Below are 20,434 nucleotides of genomic sequence, written 5' to 3'. Positions count from 1 at the left end.
GTGATCGTGCTTCCGAATGCTCAGAAGAGCCTCACTGCCAGACTCCTGCTATCTCATAACCGGGTACAAATATTAAGGACAATAAGGACATGGGTTATGCAGCGGTGTAGCGAGCTTGAGGTACTGAAACGTGGATGATACTCCGTATAGGAATATCATGCGGACTGCGATTATTGTATTGTGTTGGATACAATACCAAAGTAAGCGCTCTCTTTCCGCTTACCCAGTGTGATGAAAATGTTTCAATGTTATCTGAAGTTTAATATCTAACACGTGAACTAATCTCACTTTTTCTGTCTGATATCTTGATCATCTTGAGTCTTTTCTGTCCTGGTCACTGCATCTTATGTATACTATTGATCGTCGTGTTGTTAACTAGAACTCGAAATCATGGCTTCCAACTTTTTTACCAGAGAGTTTGCGTTGGTTCCTGGAAGTTCTACTCGTGCCAATGGAAAGGAAGAGATATTTTATGCTGATCTTATGTACAGCTTTGATTGTTTCCCTTCGAACATCCTTGTGCCGCGTATGTTCACAAAAGGACACGAGCAATTCTTGTGCAGCTTGAGCCGGTGTGTTAGTTAACAGCTATGTCTAGTTTGTGACAACCCCGAACCAGCTGGATAGTTTGCGAAGGACATTAGAGGCGGCCAGTTCCAAGAATATGATCTCGAGATCCGGAATATGGGGACACATGATCCAGACACATCGTTTCATCATCTGAAATCGCCATTACCACGGTGATTACTGAGATACAGTTTGAGTGGGGGTTTTCAACTTCTCAGGCTGAGAGTAGGAGCTTGGTGTCGAACAGGGTGAAATGATGATCAGCTCCCAGCTTTGATGTCGCAAACTGCTTCTTAACTCGAAGCTTGAAGGCCTGATCAACTTCTTAGAGCCCGTTGGATGTTTTTGTGCTAGTTGTTCTGCTGCAATGGTAATTCCCACTTAGACATAGTCCACGGGAGAAGTGAAAGAGCTCTCCTTAGAAGCATCTGCGAAAGTTCATAGGCATGACTAGCAGCCCATTCGTTGACTGATCGACCGCGATTGGCTGAATTAAGCTTGTAAAGTCATGTTCAGCCGGCTATGGGTGGTTTCAACTTCGACGTCTTGATTCTGGTAGTTCGTTGTTTTGTTCATGAAATAAAACTATCATGTGACACTTTATTTATGCCTTCGCTGTAGTTTTTACAATAATATATCGCACTCATTTCTATCTATCTTACTACGAGAAATTTTCTGATTATTGGTAACGATTTTTACGATTAAGATATCGCATCATCGTGTTTTATATGACTTCTATACTTATATTCGGCTCAGTATTCGAGGAGGTCACGAAAAGGTTGACGATGACCTATCTCAACTATCATGAATGTCGACCGCTTGTTTGCAACAACTCATGACTCGAAATGATACCAAGCGAGTTCGCTATAGTCCCCTATACCGGAGACTTCTGTACATTTATACGCAAAGCAAGGTACCTAGACACAGTGCTGTACACCTAGCAATTAACGGAAATCCGACCGCGATGGTTTTCCCGATAATCGTTCTTGTTGATCGCTGGGAGTATATGGATAACTCGAGATGGTGACTTGGTCGCTGCCTGCCTTGCAGGCTATGCAGCGCATGATTGAAGCCGGCTAACGCTCCTACCGTCGATCTTCAACGATTCCTCCTTCGATGCCATGATATTGTTGGCCTATGAGATGGACACGGTAAATCCGAACCTGCGGCAGGACGATGAATATCTAGCAAGAGGGGGAAATCAACTCGGACATGGTGGGATCTCGAAGCTAAGTTGGCGTTAACTGACTGTACAAGCCCCACAAACCCTCTCGACGATTCCTTGAGTGATCGGAGCTACCGACAATTGTCTCTTTCTTGGTCAGACACGAGCACGTTCCAAATCACAAGTTAAGCGGTGGCCCCTGTCGAGTAACATTGTATATTTGTCTGTCATGCTCCCTCATCCGGACTTGACCCTGACAACGAACCTACGCGGTGGTGTCAGTCCCACAACTTGTTTCCACGAACCGGCCGAGAGGGAAATACCGTTAGGGCGTTGATGAAGAGGTGGGAGACTCTTTTCTCGAGCTGGCCGAGAGAGGAGAGTTTGGGTTGTTGGGACAATGATGATGATTCCGATAGTAGGTTTGCCTGCTCTTGTCGGAGTCATGCGAACCTGTCAATGTCTGCCACGAATCAGCCGGCAGTTCTGGTGCGTTCCAACGTCCTTGGACGACTTACCAGATACAGTCAGAGGCTTTTCTTTCGTGGTTGTACCAAGTCTTCCATCACGAACACCTGTGATAGCCACACGTCAGGTGTTCATGAGACTGTACTATCGCTCGTCTCCGCTGGTTTGTTCTTACCTCTGCAACCAAGTTCTCGCCATTGTCGAGGTGCTCTTCCCTTGAGAGCCTCATGAGTTCTTGTTTGTTCACTAACCAACTCTTTCGATGAAGACTCCAATACCGAAGCCTTTGTCTAGCGAGACAGTTTGCCGGTTGAATAGTCAATGTGCTCTTCTCTCGCTCTGGCAACCACTAATGTTTTCCTCCATCCTCTTTCAGCCCCTTCTCGTGTTGCTGTGCCATTACGGTCTTGCTGGTCTCACTTGCCACTACAGTGAGGGATCGATGGTCCGTGAAGGGGTGATGCACTATGCGAAGATCTCAGGATGTATGCCCACCATGTGCGGACTTACTCGGTGCATCTGCAAATATCTTATAATCCTCAGGAGGCTATGGTTTCTTTGCTAACATTGTTGTTGAAATGTTGGTATCGTGGTTGAAGACGGACTATTGGTTTGCGGGTATTGCTGATATTACTGATGATATTGGTATTGCTTTTGTCGCTGGTGTCGCTGGAGTCGTTGCCAGAGGCGTTGCCGTTGGTTTAAGCCTAAACCAGGGGGAAATACTTGAAAGTACGGACAAGGTAACAAGAGCAACTGCATATTTTCACACTGCATATTTCCACATGGGGGTATCACCCTTCATTTAATTAGATACGTACGACAAAGCCAGATTAAAATACTTCTGGCTACTCAGATTGTTCATCCATTGACACTCATGCTTGTCCAAGCCTCGGTAGGTTTGTATCTTTGTCGTACAGTGTACTTTTTGAAGACATCTCATATTTCTCTAGCCCTCTACTTACTCCTATGTAGACGCTGTAAACCTGTTGTCAACATTCTCGTTGTTGCCATCTCCCTCAAGCCTCAGGTATACAGGGGTTCAATATTCAGCTGGGCAGGTCCTCAGGTCTCAGCTGGTTAGAGCCTCAGGTGGCAACACGCTTACACAGACTCACCATTCGACAATCTTTTACAGGGCGAAGAAGACGGCCTTGACTTCAGTCCAGTAGTCTGTACAGTACTTGCCGAACTCTCTTCCATCACCACTTTGTTTCCACCCTCCCACCGGTACATCCATGGCACCAACTGGAGACGTGCAGTTCACGCCGATGGCCTTAGCTTCCAACGCTTTGGCCAACCTCCAGGCCCTCGAGACGTCCTTGGTGAACACAGAAGCGAACAAGCCAAATTCGGTGTCGTTGGCCAGCTTGATAACATCCTTTTCATCTGTAAATGTATTGATGCAAACCACGGGCCCGAATATTTCCTCCTTCATCACTTTCGAGTCCTCTGGGGCGTCCAGTAGAATGGTTGGCTCCACAAAGTAGCCGACATCCCCTATCCGCGAGCCCCCCAACCTACAGTGATGTGATTGTCCTTTGCGTATTGGACAAATTCCAAGACCCGATCGAACTGCATTTTGTCCACTTGAGGTCCTCGGGACGAGTCTGAGTCAAGGGGGTTACTGGCGCGACGTGCCTCGGACATGGTTTTCTTCATTGCTTCGATGAATCGGTCGGCAATATTCGCATGCACGTAAATTCGAGATGAGGCCACACAGACCTAACTGGAGTTACTCAAGATCGACAAGGTAGCGGCTGGCACGGCTCTTGCAAGATCGGCATCGTCGAAGATAACTAGAGGGCTCTTACAGCCGAGTTCGAGGGTGCCTATTTTGCCACCAACATCCACCTGGTCGGTTCCAACATCCTGTCCCACTCTATCGGGGCGATTCTGGGCGGCGCCGGCAAGGCGGCATGGATGGGACTCATCTTGACCTTCTAACCCGTCGTCCTTGGGCCCCCGGTCTGTCGCGCGACGGACCTTTGGGGCCGGAAATGGATGATGGTCGCTGCGCTGGCCCTCGGCGCCATCGGATCCATCATCATTGCCCGCACCGATACCATCGGCCAAGCCATTGCCGGCCAGGCTATTGCAGGCGTTGCCGGTATCAATCAGGCTCTTCCCCAAGCGGTCACGTCGGAAGTCCTCCCGCGCAGATTCCGCCCCTACGCTCAGGTGCTGATCAATATCCCCGGTGGTGTCGCAGCCGCGGTAGGCACGTACTTGGCAGGAGTCATGACTCGCGGATCGCCAGAGGGATTTCGCAACTACTTTTACCTGGTCATGGCCTTGTACGTCTTCTCGGCTTCCATCATCGTGTCCACCTACCAGCCGCCCACCCGGGAGCTTCAATGCCTTGCCTTGCGCGAGAAGCTCTATCGACTCGACCTCCCGGGCTGCTTACTTCTGGCTGTCGGCCTTCTCGGCGTCTCCCTGGCCCTCTGTTGGTCGTCGAACCCTTATAGCTGGAAGAATGCCCATGTCTTGGCCCCGTTGATCATCGGTCTCTGCTCTATGGTCATCTTGACCCTGTACGCCGTCTTTTATCGAAAGGACGGCATCTTCCACCATGGCCTCTTCAAGCGACGCAATTTCTGGGTCTCGGAACTTTGCTTTCTCGGCGAAGGCGTGGCTTTCATCGCCGCCAATATGTACCTCGGCCAACAACTCGAACTCATGTACGGTGCCAGCTCGTGGGAAGTTGCTTTGGTCTTTGGCGTTGCATGGTGGACGTGGGCTGCCTCGGCGCCCCTTTGCGGCTGGTTCATCGTCAAAACCCAACGGGCGAAAGTGGTCATTGTGGTCGCCCTGGCCTCCTTCACCCTCTACTTCGCCCTGATGGCCGCGACTAATTTGTCCACGAGGGCCAATATCTGGGGATATAATGTCTTCCTGGGTCTGGGATAGGGCGGCGGCATCTTGGCCCTGGTCACCGTCGCTCAACTTTCAGTGTCTCCCGAGCTCATCGCCCCAGCCACGGGCCTAATCGTCGCGACAAGAACATTCGGCGCATGTATGGGTATCAACATATTCAGCGCCATTCTCAACTCGGCCGTTAGCAGAAAGCTAGTCCCGTCGGTGTCAAGAGCAGCTGAAGCGGCCGGTCTGCCCGCGTCGAGCCTCGAACCCTTCATTTCAGCGCTGAATGGCAACCACCCAGACGCTTTGGCCTCTGTTCCCGGAGTTACTGACCAGGTAATTCAAGCAGCCACGACTGCCTCGCGAAAGGTGTATAACCTCGGGTTCCGCAACGGATACGCCGCTGCTGCTGCGTTCACAACTTTCGCCATGTTTGGTAAGACTCTCAGACCCTCTCGTTTACCATTTCTCGAAGAATGCTGACATGACCGATCCTAGCCGCACTCGGATTGAAAGACATCAACATGAGTATAGCGCCGCAATTGACGCTCCATTGAAGCCAGAACTATCGAGACTAGGGATAAAGACCGCTGAAGAAGAGGCATAAATCACATAAAACGGCCAGATTTGAGATATGAACAAAGAATTTTTTGTTCCTGAGGTTAATGAGGTGGCAGACAAGTTTGATGATTGTTCGAGAAACTCTCAACCGATGAGAGGTGGTCAAGTATCTCTCTTCTGTTTGAGTGGACCTAACAATATACTTCGGCACTTTTGGCCCAATCGCCATCATAAGATTTGAGTAATCTTCTAGTATTAACATACTTTTGAGCCAAACAGTGTCTGGTCTAATGGCGCTACAAAAATTTAGCACCGTTTGACTCAATTGTATTTACTTCAAGGAATTGTAGTGTTAATGCGAGGACGAGATTGCCCACCCAGTATTAACGCAAGAGTAGGCTACCCGTTTGTGTGTTTAGGAACTGGGCATGACTGGCCACAAGTTCATCTTGTTACAGCATTTGTGTAGATAAATCACATATTTTCAATTATCTTGTTGAAGATATAGAAGATCGCTAGCACTATCTCCACACTCACAAAGAGAAAATGAAGTTACTCCTTGATGAATTCCAGCAGATCCTTGTTAACCTCGTCGACATTAATGTTGTGAATGGCGTGAGATCCACCTTTGTAGATCTTCAATCTACCCTGAGGCAGAAGTTCTGCGGACTTCAAACCCGCTGATGCAATTGGAACAACTTGATCGTCGTCTCCATGCAGTACCAAAACCGGAATGTTGATGCTCTTCAAATCCTCGGTGAAATCTGTTTCAGAAAAATCCTTGATCGAATCATACGCTGATTTGAAACTAGTGTTCATCCCTTGCTGCCACCAACTACGAATCTGACCTTCGCTCTTTTGTGCGCCAGCACGATTAAAGCCAAAGAATGGTCCGCTGGGAACATCCAAGAAGAACTGTGCGCGGTCTTGGAGCATGGCCTCGCGGAACGAATCGAAGACTGACTTGTCTGTCCCTTCTGGGTTTTCGCTCGTCTTTACCATTAAAGGTGGAACGGCAGCGACAAGCACGGCTTTCTTGAAACGAGCGGTTCCGTGCTTTCCAAGGTAATGGGTGACCTCTCCTCCTCCGTGGGAATGACCGACTATGACTGCATTCTTAACCCCGAGGTGTGTAAAAAGCTCTTCGAGATCGTCGACAAAGGTGTCCATATTATTTCCAGCCCAGGTCTGAGTAGATCGTCCGTGGCCACGGCGATCGTGCGCGATGACGCGGTAGCCCTGATCGGCGAGATACATCATTTGGTTTTCCCAATTGTCGCTGCTCAAAGGCCAGCCATGAGAGAAGGTGACGATTGGGCCTTGAGGATTGCCCCAGTCCTTGTAAAAGAGCTCTGCTCCGTCTCGAAGCTTCAGGTGCGGCATGGCTGGTCGAAATAGTATTCGGTACTTGTCTAGAGCTCGCAATAGGAAATCCGAGCCTTGAAAAAAAAGTGTCAAGCTAGGCTATCAGACAATATATAAGCTATATTCCGCTCAACAGTTCGTAAGTGGATCTCAGGCCTGCCCGTCGTTATGACACCTTATGATGTCATTTGTTTCTTGGAGAGTTATCAACCTTTGGTTTATCCTAGTGATATTCTATCGGATAGTTTGTTCACCCGCTTCAATGCTTATCTTGGTCCACCTAGCTGTTCAGGTATAGGAGCTGAAAAGACAATGTATGACGAGCAGATTTTTCTCAACCAATCGACTAGTATCACCAGGAATGAGGACTTTGCGCCTCTCGTCTCGCCGGAAATTCGTTTATGATTGAGAAGCCCGGCGGTAATCAGTCGACCATGGTGTTTGTTTGAAAGCTCTCCTGGCTGTCCAACTAGCCAGTATATCGGTCTCTCAAGGAAAAATCATTCGGTTGTTCCCAGATCACATGTTGAGGCCTCTACTCTGGCGGACGGTAAGTCCGTGGAACTCTCCTCCCATTTTCTGTTGAATCTCGCCGCGTACGCCCTCAACCGCAGCGCTTTGCGAGCCTGTGGGCGACAACTCTCACAGATGGCTCAGCGACATCTTTCGTGCGTGAGTATCTTGGGCCTCCTGCGACGACGACAGGGTTCTGGTGAAACCACGCGCTTTTGTGTGGTGAGTGCTTGCTCGGTAGTCGGTGATCGATCAGTGCCCATAACAGCTCATGAGACAATGCTGTAGACGGAGACGAAGCTCTTGTTCCTTCACAACTTTTGAAGCACTGTAAGAGCAACCAAATGTCTGATCTCGCTTCACATTCAATTGCCGGAAACGTACCGACCACATACAATGCCGGGTCGCGGGCGTGGTCACTTGTAAGCATGGCAGACGCTGTGTCTATATTATGTAGCCATCCAGACCATCCGCGGAGGAGATATAGTTCATGAAACTCCAAAGTTGATTTTGTGCTTTTTCATCGCGAGATGCAGACCAAAGGGGCCATACGCCCGCTTATCGGCGTCATACCAAACGAGCTCCAACAGCTTCCCAGCTTCGACTACTTGGGCGACTACCACTTTGGTCTCATTGTACAGCCGATTGAGGAAGAATTGGCGTTGGCATTCGGCGATGAGACAGGACCCGATCACCATAACGGGCCAGAGAAGAAGGGTTCCCAAGGGCGAGTCGGCGACCGGTAAGAGTAGGGGCATCACGACGTCGATATGGCCCTGAATTGTGGCAATGACCTTGGGATTGTCAACCACTGAGCCGCACATGCTAATCTTGACGAAGATCAGTAGGGCTTGCCTGTAGATCTCCCCAATCCAATCATGTTCCAGATACCACTCGGTCATTTCAGGAGAGACTGCTGGTGACCGCCATTGCTCCAGAACAATGATCAGATTGTCGTATACGAAACGCCGGTGACACCGGTTGCGACGAGCTGCCGCTGCAATCTGGCTATCCTCCAGTTCTTCACGAAGTCTGTCCAGAGCCAATTTTGAGGCTGGGGGAATGAGCTCAAAGAGTCCTTGTACACTGCCTAGAAGAACGCCAAATGTTTTGTATTCTTGTAGAAAGTCCAGAGAGTCCAGAAATGGGTCGTGCGGCATCATGCGCGCGGTATCGCAGCAGTCATAAGGCGTTATTCTGTTGGACAAGACCAGGAACGAGTATACCTCGAGAACAAATCCCTTTATGGATCTAGTTTCTTCGTTCGAAGGCCTGCCGCGCTCTGAACCAAGAACTGTAAGAATCATCTCTCTGCAGGCCCGGAGATGTAGAAAGATTCCCCCGCCGCCCGCATCGCCCGATATTGCCTATACCCGAGGTGAATACTCTGACTGCATCATAGCTGCCCTCCTCTTCGACTTACCTCAACATAGCAAAGAATTAGCGAGACGAGGGCGATACGCAACGCTCTTTCAGTATCTTCACAGACCGATTGCTCGGCAATAAGGGGACCAAGTGATCGAAGTGTCTGAGAGTAATGCCGTCTAGTAGCGAGGTGAATGTGGTGATCTCGGCCCTTCTTGAAGCTGAGTTGAGTTCCACTCAATGCCAACACGGCGTGCATGAGAATGTCGTCAGAGTATGCTAAGGGCACAATCAGCGTGAGGTATGGGTTGTAGTGCGCAGGCTTCGCGACAAGGAAGGTGGATGTTTCTTCCAGGTAATGCTGCAGTAAGAGAAGTGAGCAAGGTTCCATCCAGGCGACGCACGCCGAAGATGTGGGCGAAGGAGACATTGTGTATGGTGTCACGTATCCCGAGGATCGACTCTGGCGCTCTGTAGCATCATGATATCCTCGTTGTTGCTCCGGCGAAGAAGTGTATCGATTGACCGAAGGTGATGGTCCTTGTTCCGGGGGTGGAGAGCTCAGAGACCCCTCGCTGGTGGTTTTCTGATCCTCGGGAGGGCTGAGTGGGCGATACAGCTCAATGTGCTCAATATGTACACCCATCCTGAAGTGAGGCTGTCCTGGCGGTGCTTGGCGGGCTGGGGTCCCGGAGGGCCAGATACATTCCAGATAATTGCGAGAGCATCCAGTACAAACGGGTCCAACTTCGTCGCACTTCTTCCGGCGAGTGCGGCAAGTGAGACACCCTGTTTTTGTGCGAATCCGGGGCCTAAGTTTCATTGCTTGCCAGTTCTGTGGGCTTGGTCTGCGGGGACTAAGGGTTTTTGTTCCGTGTATTCGTACGCTTGAGATGTGGCGTGCGAGAGCTTTTCTCTCCAGGAAGAGAGTGTCCTTGACAGGCACTCCCATGCACGATGCTCTGTAGCTAAAGCGCGATGCACGGGATCGGTCTTCAGCAGAGATCTTCTGACATGGTGGGAGCTGATGAAGTGATAGGCTTCAAAATCCTCCTGCACGTGACTGGCCGGAGAAACGGGCGTCTGTCTTTACAAATCATGACGGATGTTGGAACATTTCTTACACGAAAGTGCACTACCCGTCCCAATCTCCACCAATGGTTCCTCTTCAACGTCCGAGAGAAGAAGCCAATGAGAACACGGAGCGCGGTGTCACACTGGCGCCAAACCCCGTTACTGAGCCTAAAACAACACCGCGACTTCTGCCTGTCTGGTGTGGCAAGGCTGGTATTGAGCAAGCTCTAGGTGACCACCCCTGGTCGAGTTTCGGAACATGCAAGCTAAAACCCTGCACAGCATCGGGCCAACCATGTTCCCGAAGGCGACAAATAAACCTGTGAAGGCATCGAGTATGCACAATCCATTGCACATGGATAACGACAGCAAGACTGAACGACAATGATCTCCAGAAGCAACAGGGCATCAGTGAAATGACTTTGTCCGTCGCTACTCATTATTGGACATCAGGTTCGCATGCTAATTAATTGCTGTCCATTTTACAAAAATGGCTCCACCTGCTTTTCGGTCCATTCGTAAAACTCCTCAGCGACCCCATTGCCTCCCTCCGACTTGGGCATCCTAGACAGTTCAATATCCTTTCGAGTGTGTCCAACTTTTCCAAATGGTTGAACTGTCGTGTTGCGTTAGCAACTGCCAGAAAATAGATGGTCAGACTTACTAAATCGACCCCCGTCTTTCATTTGGACATCTGGAGAAAAGCCAGCAAACAACTCGGTGTAGGCTCCATAAATGGGATCTTTGAGAACGAAGTTGATGAACGGCATTTGCCATTTTGGCGTAGTTTGATAGAGAGGCGTCTTCAAGTTGCCAGGATCCAGGGATACGCTGAGGATGTTCGACGGCCCAAACCGCCGGGCATACTCGGCAGCTTGAAAGATTGTTCCAGCTTTGCTGACCCCGTACTTGTACCAGGCCCCTTGGTCCTTCTCATATGACAAGTTGTGCATCACCACGCCCCCTGGGGGTGCGAAATTCGCTGCTGCCGACGACGCAACCCAGACGACTCGGACACTGCCGACTGGCTCGACTTTGGCGGTCTCCTGAAGGACAGGCGTCAATAACTTGGTGAAAAGCAATGGGGCAAGATCATTGGTGCCCAGCTGTTTCTCGTAGCCTTGCTTTGTTTTGCTTCCCTGTGGAGGGACCATGACCCCTGCATTGTTCCAGAGGACGTTCAATTTGGTTTCTTTGCTCAGAAATTCCTCTGCCGTAGCCTTGATTGTCGATAGGTCGTCGAGATCGAGGCGAAGAAAGATCAAATCTCCATGAGATGTCGGATGTTTGGATTTGATCTTTCGAATTGTCTGCTCTGCCTTGTCTGTTGAACGTGCAGCCACGTACACTTTGGAGTGCTTGGAGTAGAGTATGTCGGTGAGTAATTCGCCAACACCGCTCGTCGCCCCCGTCACGATGAAGACCTTCCCACTTTGATCAGTGAGATTTCTATCCGTGAAGGAAGCTGGTACGTAGGAAAATATGCCCATGGTGATAATTGCTTGAAGCTGGAGTAGCCCTGTGGACAACAACTCGAATATATTTCGAGAGTACGGTGACGCGGGTGGTGATAGCTTTCAGCTTCTTCTGTCAAGCGCCATCACATTCCCTGCCTGCTTCATACATTGTGGCGCCCGGCCTCCCATGATAGCTTCCATTGACAGCGATCAAGGCTGTCCGGCACACTAAAGCAAAATTTAACGTTCAAGTCTTGTGTGACGCTCTGCCGGAATGATAGACCTTCCGAGGGATCCGTTAGACGGCTACACGGAGAAAAGTTCGGCCGGGTGACATGTGCGCGGCTTTCCTAGATGCATTCATGAACGTTGTCGAGTTCTCTTTACAATTTCGATGATTAAAGTTTCGAAACAACTCCAGAGCCTCTCTTTTATGCCCGATTCAATTTGATAAACTCGGTCCCCCGCTGGGATTGGCAAAAATGCCCCGGAAATGCGAAGTATAAGGCCCAGCCGACGCAGCCTAGTCTGATTTCAGAAATCGCACGGACCTGTAGAACGACATAACGACACTTGTGAAGATGATGGCTGTTTCCTAAATGCTTGCCTGGAGAATGGCAGACCCTAAATATTCTTGCAATGTGAAGTCGTAACAAAGACGAAGAGAAAGTTTGAACTCTAGGCCAAATCACACAGCGAGACCTCCAGCCGACATATATCGACTTCCTCCAGAACGACACCCATAATGCCCTCCACCATCACCATGGATAGCACCGAGGTATACCACAAGAACTGGCGAAACAAGACTGCCGAGACCATCACCCTCGTTCATGAGCGACCACGGAGCTCGGACGACTGGGAAAATCAGATGATCTTCTTGGCGAGCAAAGGGTACCGTGTGATCGCAGATGGTCGCCGTGGCCACGGTCGTTTATCTTAGCCCTAGGAGAGGAATGGCAAGATACGTACGTGGATGATCTTTAGCGGCTATACGAGAAGCTCGACCTTAAGGACATCATGATAGTTTGCCACTCGAGCCCAAAGTCGCGAGGCTCCTGGGAAGACATGGTACTAGCCGGGTTTTAAAGCTGTTCTTGGGTCAGCAGTCACACTGGGTGTCCTAAAGACAAACGCCAATCTCGATGGAGTATAATTGAAGGTATTCGACTCTTTCCATGAGGTCATGATCAAGAATCGATCGATAATTCTTCATCTACGTTCCGTCTGGCCCCTTTCTTGATTTCAACTGGCCGAATGCCCAAGTGAGTGAAGGTAAGATTTGGGAGTTGGTGGCAGCAAGGGATGCAATGTGGATTCAAGGCGTCATATGACTGCGTTAAATCGCTCGCTGGATCCGATACTAGCGAAGATCTACACAATGCGGACATCCCAATTCTCGTAAATGAGTGTAGGCTTTCTACTGTTCACCAGTCCGATAACCCCAAGTGACATCAAGTCTTCCACAAAATCGACGACCAAGTACTTCCCATTGATGCGAGTGAACGAAGGGCTATGAAGCTTTGCAAGAAGGGCACCGTCAAAGAATTCCCGGGCGCTTCCCACGTACTGTCGACCATTTGCAATGACGAGGCCAATTAAGAGATGTTGAGGCTTTTAAAGTCCTAAATCTGTAGTTCAGGAGATATTCTTAGGAGAAATTGGGTATGTCAGAGTGTTTCTTGGGAGGAGGACACACCTCTTGTTCTATACAGAGAATGCAAAAGATTCGACCAATGAGGCAATTCAAGTCTACACCATCTCAATGACCGTCTTTCCGATCCCTCCTTTGCCCTTGTACACAAGTCCACACGCTTCCCGAATTTGCTCGATATCCTGCATTGGCACTCTGGATCCAACTACCGGAACAACTTTGCCCTGCTCAACGTGACTACTCAAAGTCTCCAGATCTTCACCATTGGGCTCAAGGAAAAAGTACTCATATTCGACACGCCACCGGCGGGCCCGAGCTCTTCGAATGAAATCAGCAATATTGAGACTGATACGAGCTAGCCAGGGCAGTTGTGGTTTATCTGGCCGTCGCATCAAGGGCGAGTTCTGGAGGACATCGCCTGACGGCATCGTTGCTATTGAGGCAATGAAGCTAGTCGACGGTGTCATGAGAGATAGAAAGCGCATCGACTCGCCCGTGGTGTCGAGGAGAAAATCGATGGAGCCGGGAGGAATAACCTTCATGGGGTCATTTTTTGTATAGTCAATCACTTTGAGATCAGGTCAGCACGATCTACTGGACCAGACAAACCCGTCACCGCTGGGAAACGTGCCTTGGTCGACGATGCCTTTGCCGAGTAGTTCTGGGACTTTGAGTATTTTGGCGGTGGACACAGTCGTTATGACTTTGCTAGCGTGAAAGACATTCTTAGCTAGCTGACACGCGTAGGCGCCGGTGCCGCTTACTAGACAGCGTATTTCTGTCAATATTCTGTTCTGCAAAAGTTCTGAAATACAGTAATGACGGAGGCTGGTTTTCACTCACATCCCGCCGGGATGAACACAGTCTTCCCTTCTAACGAGCCCTTGTACCTCCGGAGTGCTTGTAGGGCTGTCACAGCAGCCAACGGCAATGACGCCGCGTCCCCGAAGGAAAGTGACTTGGGCTTGCGAGCGACATAGAACTCGGCGCATTTGGCGTACTCGCTCCAGGCACCTGAGGGAAGCAACAACATCAGACGTCGATATCTCCTTAGATACGGGGGAAATCTGATAGGGAGTCTTTTATTACCTCGACTAACTTCTGGCAATCTCGCATACACTTCATCTCCGACATGAATCTGCGTCACTGCACTGCCAGTGGCTGTGACGACGCCAGAACAATCATATCCAATCTTGTATGGAAATCTGTTTGTTCATATTATCATCCGATTTCTTTGCCCAAAGGATGTCTCTTCGAGACCTACTCATCTTTCACCGCCAGTTTGAGCGCCCCAGCAGCCTTTTTCACATCAATGGGATTGACGCTGGCAGCGTAAACTCGAATCACCACATCCTTTGGCTCCGTTATGCTAGGTATCGGAAGTTGTGACAGTTGGTAACCCCAAGGATCAGTAAAGGTCGGAGCGATCACGCATGTCATTGAGGACGCCATTTGATTTGTGAAACACTGAGCGATAGTGTCGTACAAGTAGAAAAGGACCGAGGGCTCAGCAGCAGATATTTCGCCTTAAATACATGAGCCTATTGTATTAGCCAGAGTTCGGAGCAACAATCTTTCCGTTCAGCTAGATGTCAAGAGGCAAACTTTAATTTTCGTTAGGGGCCTCAACGAATCATCTCCGTACTGGATTTGATCAGTTCCTAACGGTAGGCGGCAAAACTGAAGGAAAGCTCGGATTTGCCGTCGTCAGAGGCGTTCTGGAGCCGGATCGGCAAAAACATGGGCAAGAATGAACGCCCATAGGCAGGCCTATCATTGGCCCACAACCCCGCGCACAAGGAAAGATGATCTTCAGCAACAATCCAAAAGGCCATATATTTCCTTTGAATTTGCTCTAATCTCTATTTCTTTGACCACAATTACTTAAGGACAATCTGCTCCTTGCTTGTTCTACATACTCGCCTTCTTTACTCTGCACACAGGCAACGATTTAGTTCTCCTCTGTCAGCATGACTGATTCGAGACGTCGACCTTCTATGTCTTTTGTAGCTATCCCAAGCACGCGGTCTCCTTTATAGCAACATCGGTGCTGTCAGAAGATTATCGTGGGTCACTCCTCAATTCGATTTCGGCGCTTTCTGCCATCTTCTTTCTCGGCTGTTCAAAGTTGGCTGTTCAGAGTTCGAGGTTTCGCCATGGAATCCTTCCGTGGTTCCCAACACAAAGTTATTGGGAGTTGATGTTGGCCCGAACGTCACTGGATCTCTTCCGGCGTCATCGTAAACGCTATTCAGCCACGGGCCTAATCGTCGCGACAAGAACATTGCCGCCTTCAACGGTCGCCAACTTCATTACCGTTGGACCTTGTAGATGCAGAGATCGTACGCTTTTCTGGGGACTGGACGGTCCATGAGCGAATTGACAGTGAGGGCCAGTGCTTAAGTGCTCGCCTGTGTCGCAACTTGCCTCATGATCGGTACCAGAGTTGGTAACACAACTTGAGCGAGAACGCTTTGCAACAGAGATATCATCGAATCCTGGTTAGAATCGTGGAAGAACAAACACACACCAAGCACTGATAGATTTTCCAACTTGAACCTATGGAATTTACCTATCCAAGTATATGCCTGAGTTCGGCAGGTCCCGACTCTTGGCTACCACTGTCCTTCTTGAGAATTAAACACTCTTCCAACATTTCGAAACCCCAAATATCAGCCTGGAATTGATTCCTCATGTCGACCTCAATAAAGATGGTATCTCTGAAACATTGGTGCTTTTTCCTTCATGAATCACCATTGTTACTTGCTTCCACTCATCAGAGAGAATCACACATTTGAGTCGCAGCCGCCCTACGCGCCAGGTCACGCGGATGTTCCACTCTAGAGGACGTTCAAAGTGGTGCAGGGGGTGTTGACAAGACCGCCCTGTGTCGTAAAAAAGTAAGCAAAAATGTTCAAGAGGGTAATTTTGGTGGTGCGACTGTGATGACATACGTTGTTATCGCCGGTGCAGCATGCAGCGACATTGTTACCGCAGGCGTCGGTGACAGGAACACCTCCACCGAGGACTTTTTGACGTTGGTCAGTATTTCATTTTTCCTTTTTTTTGCAACACAGGAAAGATAATCTTACCACCCACACCCAATGGGGTGCAAGAGCCGCCCAGGACGCCATCGAGAACACCTCCTAGGCCCAGGAGACCACCGTTGTTGGAGTCGCTGGTCATTTTGTTGGTGTTACAGCAGGAAATGACCTGGTCGTTGCCGCAGGTCACGTCGGCTTTTCCGCTCCTGACATAGAGGTCACGTTTGCCAGCCTCACTTGGGACAGCCTGGGTTACGGCGGTGAGGGCAGCGAGGCTGAAAGCGATGATTGAGGAACGCATCTTGGATTGCTTTGAGTCTTGTTTGTTGTTTGTTGTGTGTGTAAAAAGTGAAGGGACTGGTGAGTCTTGAAAGATTCTGTTGTTTCGAAACGAGAATGATTGATGAGATGCAGAAAAGAAAACTCATCCTCCCTCTGACTTGACCGCTTTATATACCCTTTCGCCATGGCTCTCATTGCCTTGTTAGGCTCCAAGATTTGTGTTGGTCTCAATTCCAGAGATCAACACTTGCCACTTCAGGGGATGATGGCACGGACAAGAAGATTGTTTTCAAGGGTATGACAGTCGATAGCTTTGTTCGAATGGGAAATCGTCTTTGAGCATCAACAATAGTTCCAAAGCATAACCCGATCAGCATTCCCACCTCCTTTATTCTCGAGGAGGTAAGCCATCTCAGTGTCAGTCCAGATATACACGCGAAGCTCTTCTTGCATAAGCGCGCCATCAAAGCGGTGGCCGTGGATGTGAAGGGCCTGCCAGCCATCCGTGCGAGGAATGAAACTTGATTTGTATCAAAGCAAAAAGGAGCTTGATCCTCTCCCTGCCAGACTCCGCAGCGTTTATTGCGACTCCGGATCGACCGTCACAGCGTTGGAATTGTGGAAACCCTGCACTGCTTTTCTCCTCAGGACAGAAGATCCAGATTCTCTTTGGAACTTACCTGGATTGATGTACAGCTAGTTCTTCTCGATCTTACCGGAAGTTCGGCTGACAAAAGAGCGAGATAGAAAGGTCGGCGACCCGACAGACACTGATACTGTGGGTCCCAGGGAGGCCGTCACGAATACCAACCGGGTAACCAAATGAAAAAAGGGTCAAGGCGCACACATCATGGGGTTTTACTACAGATGCATTTCTTGAAGTCTGCCGTAAACCCGACGGATTTCTCATGGAGGTGCCAAGTCCAATGATCGTCTTCGTACGTGAATAGTACCCCTAACTGACAAAATTGGACTAGTTTTAGTGTAAGCGTGACCGCTTTTGTTCGAGGAACATGGTGGATAGCTTCACTGTCGCCTTTTGATAGGACGGCCATGTCAGCCTATTCTTCTGCCGTCGATCTTTGTAGATCTTCCGTCTGTGGGGTGAGCGTTGGCACCACCTACTGTTTGTTGATGGTCCGATTGCTATTGTATGAATACGCGCCCAACGGTGTTCCAAGGCTAGTAGGCAATGCCATCCTGCCATAAAATGTTTGCTATACATCCCCATCGGAATCTTCCGTGCATTTGGAAAAGTTCTACGGAGTAGATATTGTGCAACAAAGCAATGGTGGAACTACTAGAGCCTTGTGGAAAAAAGCTCAACTTAGTCGTTGAATTAAAGACTATGACGGGAGATCATTGTCATTGCAATGGCCACGGCAGGTGTCAATAACCAACCCTTGTCGGGCTGATACTTGTTTGGGTTGGCATGGCTGGTATTAAGCTCAACCGCACCTGTGGTGGTGGGTGGGCCGCGGCAGCAAATAGCAACCATGTAATCGGTACCGTCGAGACCCACCGAGCATTCCTGGTATAGCTGTTACGTTTTTACCTCTGTCGATCATTTTTTGACACTTTCCGGTTTTGCTTTAGCTAGTCTAGGTTACTTAAAATACGTCTGTTTTCCAAACTTGACTTAATCTCCAATACTCTCCTGTTGGACTAGCGATTCTTTATGTCAAGCGGCCTCAGGCCTCCCGCCCCTGATTCACGGTAGCGACCTGACTGCGGACACAAGTGAGCCTTGCACAATGAAGCTAGTTGATTGGCTGGTCGCTGGCTGCGTGTGCAGGCTAGTAATACCGAGCCTCCACGGTCTAGTGACAGAGATCTCCTGGTAGCTCAGCCTCTGGGGCCCCGATTAGCGAGACATAGGTGCAAGAACGACATCCGATGTCCGGATTTCTCATTGTGGGGTCGCGAGTAAGTAGATCGAGATTTGCTAGGAGGGTTTAAAGACGTTGTTCAGCTCAGCTCTGCATCTCCGTGGACCTTAAGGTTTGGTCTTGACCGGTATAGGGGCGGCCGATGGAGAGGAATTGCAGTTCTCGACCCCAGACGACACTCAAAAGCCTGCCGGCCTGAACCAAAGTGGACTGAACCTTTCCTTTTTGTCTACTTGTTGATATTTTGGTTTCTATCCCTCAATAGCTCCATGGAGGAGGGCTTGTCACAGCAAGACGGGAGATTATGGCTTGTGGTCACGGAAAGTAGGCTGAGGGTATCTCTGTATATTGGTTAATCTCTCAACGTTCCCTGTTGACAGACCATACAGCATAGAGCTCCTTGTCATCATCTTGACAGATGAGTACACTTTCCGACCACCATATGTTGTGATTTATTCCATTCAATTACACAGATTTCAAGGGCTTCAGGAAATATCACCAGGTCTGAGCTTGTCAACAAGCAATTTGAGACTGCAAATTTGAATCACCCTCTTCGACTTTGTTCAGGGGGCAGGCATGGGTTAAGAATAGTATAAAACCCCAGACGAATGTCAGGTTAATGTATTGAAACAAAAGCGATCTTGACACTTTTTCTTTCCTGCATCCGACCCAAGTCATTCTTTTTGTGCCATTTTCTTGAACATGAAGTTCACAAGTAGCCTGCTCACCAACTCCACGGCGATCCTGTTTGCTGTTGCTGCAGCTCAGGGGGCTCAGGTGGACCCTATAACGACAATCACTCCTTGCCCAGAGGCAAAAGACTCGATCTTCCCTCCAATTACTGTTACTTCGCAGTATCAGGATGTCTACACTTGCCAGCCTAGGTCTCTGTGCATCAAGCAAAGGTGCTCGACTATCTTCGACTTGAAAGCCTATCCCTACGTCTCCACGGTCATTCCTTGCGCCTGGGACGGGACCACAGCAAGTACGACTACCATCACGCGATTGGATCAGCCGGTCCGAGTCTCCGAGCATGTCGAAACTCTCACAAAGACGATCACAGCAACGGTCTTTCCGTCAGAGACTGGAGGTCAGTGGGAAGTTTGGGAAGACTGGCACACAGCCCACATGTGGTCTAAAGAAGCACCGAAGCCGACCGTCACCACGACTTCTCTTTACGAAACCGTCACGCGCAGAGCTGTTGCTCCTTACGAAGATATCGGCCCCTTGGCCGTCCCAGGCTGGAACGGAAGTGAACTTTGTGAGGAGTGTGTCAATTCAAAGGATGGCTCTCGTTCTCAGCTTCTCGACGTTATTGAATGCCGTTTCGGTGTCGACCGGGCTGGAGAGCCATTCCACACCTGCTCTGAGTGGGCCGAGACTTGGGTGGAACGGTACTTGCCAACATCGACTGCGCTCGCGGAAGCGGTCTGTGTGAGCCAAGGGTCTGTACCTGCGGCCGGCACATACACCTGGACTTTTCCTCAAAGTGGCCAACCAGTAGCTGTCACTGCTCCCCCAACAACAATGACCACGACTCTGAGTGTTTCTCAACAAGAGACGGTGATCGTCGAGCCAGAGATTGTTTATACACTTCCTGGCAAACCGTGGAACGCCTACGTTACGAGAACGTTTCCAGCCCCGACCAACTTCGCCTTCAATGTCTTTGTTACGACCACCGTCACTGTCAGTGTGCCGTATATCACTCGACCGGCGGAAAAGTAAGTCTAACCCATTGAGAGTTGAACGTCTTGTTTTTTTTCCATGCTAATCGAGATTTACAGCACTCGTCCGATCGCAGTCCCCACCCGACCGGCACCAGGAAACGGCCGACCTGCTGGCTTCCCGTTTCCAAATTTCATTCCTGGCAAAGGACCTTTTCCACCACATGTTCCGAGCTCTCCAAATACGTCTGTCATACCTTCGTCATCGTCCACCAATACGAGAACATATCCCACATCTAGCGCAGTGACTAGTTCCACTCCCTCTTTGTGGACAACTTCTTCGTCAGCCACAGCTAGTTCGACGCCGCCGGCCAGTTTCTCATCTACGAGTGTATCGTCATCCACGACTGGATCGTCATCCACGACTGGATCGTCATCCACGACTGTATCGTCATCCGTGACTGCATCATCATCCACGACTGTATCGTCATCCGTGACTGCATC

General features: G+C 49.6%; 7 protein-coding genes across 7 annotated transcripts; 2 read left to right on the top strand and 5 right to left on the bottom strand.

Moving 5' to 3' along the window:
- Positions 1-3,332: 3,332 nt before the first annotated feature.
- On the bottom strand, positions 3,333-3,850 carry PV06_10821 (uncharacterized protein; the record flags this gene model as incomplete). Its single annotated transcript, XM_016412408.1, has 2 exons — positions 3,333-3,720; positions 3,777-3,850. The coding sequence occupies 2 exons, from the start codon at positions 3,848-3,850 to the stop codon at positions 3,333-3,335; spliced, it is 462 nt and encodes a 153-aa protein (XP_016257133.1).
- Positions 3,851-4,207: 357 nt separating this feature from the next.
- Positions 4,208-5,725, top strand: PV06_10820 (uncharacterized protein; the record flags this gene model as incomplete). Its single annotated transcript, XM_016412407.1, has 3 exons — positions 4,208-5,102; positions 5,157-5,501; positions 5,564-5,725. 3 exons carry the CDS (start codon positions 4,208-4,210, stop codon positions 5,620-5,622), a joined length of 1,299 nt encoding a protein of 432 aa, XP_016257132.1. The 3' UTR covers positions 5,623-5,725.
- A 376-nt stretch (positions 5,726-6,101) lies between these two features.
- Positions 6,102-7,060, bottom strand: PV06_10819 (uncharacterized protein). The gene has a single exon (XM_016412406.1). It carries the CDS (start codon positions 7,007-7,009, stop codon positions 6,179-6,181), a length of 831 nt encoding a protein of 276 aa, XP_016257131.1. The 5' UTR covers positions 7,010-7,060; the 3' UTR covers positions 6,102-6,178.
- Positions 7,061-7,992: 932 nt separating this feature from the next.
- On the bottom strand, positions 7,993-9,515 carry PV06_10818 (uncharacterized protein; the record flags this gene model as incomplete). Its single annotated transcript, XM_016412405.1, has 2 exons — positions 7,993-8,871; positions 8,928-9,515. 2 exons carry the CDS (start codon positions 9,513-9,515, stop codon positions 7,993-7,995), a joined length of 1,467 nt encoding a protein of 488 aa, XP_016257130.1.
- Positions 9,516-10,387: 872 nt separating this feature from the next.
- Positions 10,388-11,506, bottom strand: PV06_10817 (uncharacterized protein). The gene is made up of 2 exons (XM_016412404.1): positions 10,608-11,506; positions 10,388-10,559 (listed from the first exon to the last, which is right to left on the bottom strand). Exons 1-2 carry the CDS (start codon positions 11,431-11,433, stop codon positions 10,426-10,428), a joined length of 960 nt encoding a protein of 319 aa, XP_016257129.1. The 5' UTR covers positions 11,434-11,506; the 3' UTR covers positions 10,388-10,425.
- Positions 11,507-13,081: 1,575 nt separating this feature from the next.
- Positions 13,082-14,519, bottom strand: PV06_10816 (uncharacterized protein). Its single transcript, XM_016412403.1, has 5 exons — positions 14,316-14,519; positions 14,141-14,256; positions 13,895-14,065; positions 13,683-13,814; positions 13,082-13,619 (listed from the first exon to the last, which is right to left on the bottom strand). The coding sequence occupies exons 1-5, from the start codon at positions 14,501-14,503 to the stop codon at positions 13,150-13,152; spliced, it is 1,077 nt and encodes a 358-aa protein (XP_016257128.1). The 5' UTR covers positions 14,504-14,519; the 3' UTR covers positions 13,082-13,149.
- A 4,449-nt stretch (positions 14,520-18,968) lies between these two features.
- Positions 18,969-19,991, top strand: PV06_10815 (uncharacterized protein; the record flags this gene model as incomplete). The annotated part of the gene is made up of 1 exon (XM_016412402.1): positions 18,969-19,991. The coding sequence occupies one exon, from the start codon at positions 18,969-18,971 to the stop codon at positions 19,989-19,991; it is 1,023 nt and encodes a 340-aa protein (XP_016257127.1).
- Positions 19,992-20,434: the final 443 nt, after the last annotated feature.

This window comes from Exophiala oligosperma (assembly GCF_000835515.1).
Source record: "Exophiala oligosperma strain CBS 72588 unplaced genomic scaffold supercont1.16, whole genome shotgun sequence".
In the NCBI taxonomy this organism is placed as follows: domain Eukaryota; kingdom Fungi; phylum Ascomycota; class Eurotiomycetes; order Chaetothyriales; family Herpotrichiellaceae; genus Exophiala; species Exophiala oligosperma.
Note: the sequence above shows the minus strand (reverse complement) of the source record. Positions and strands in the feature narration are given on the sequence as shown.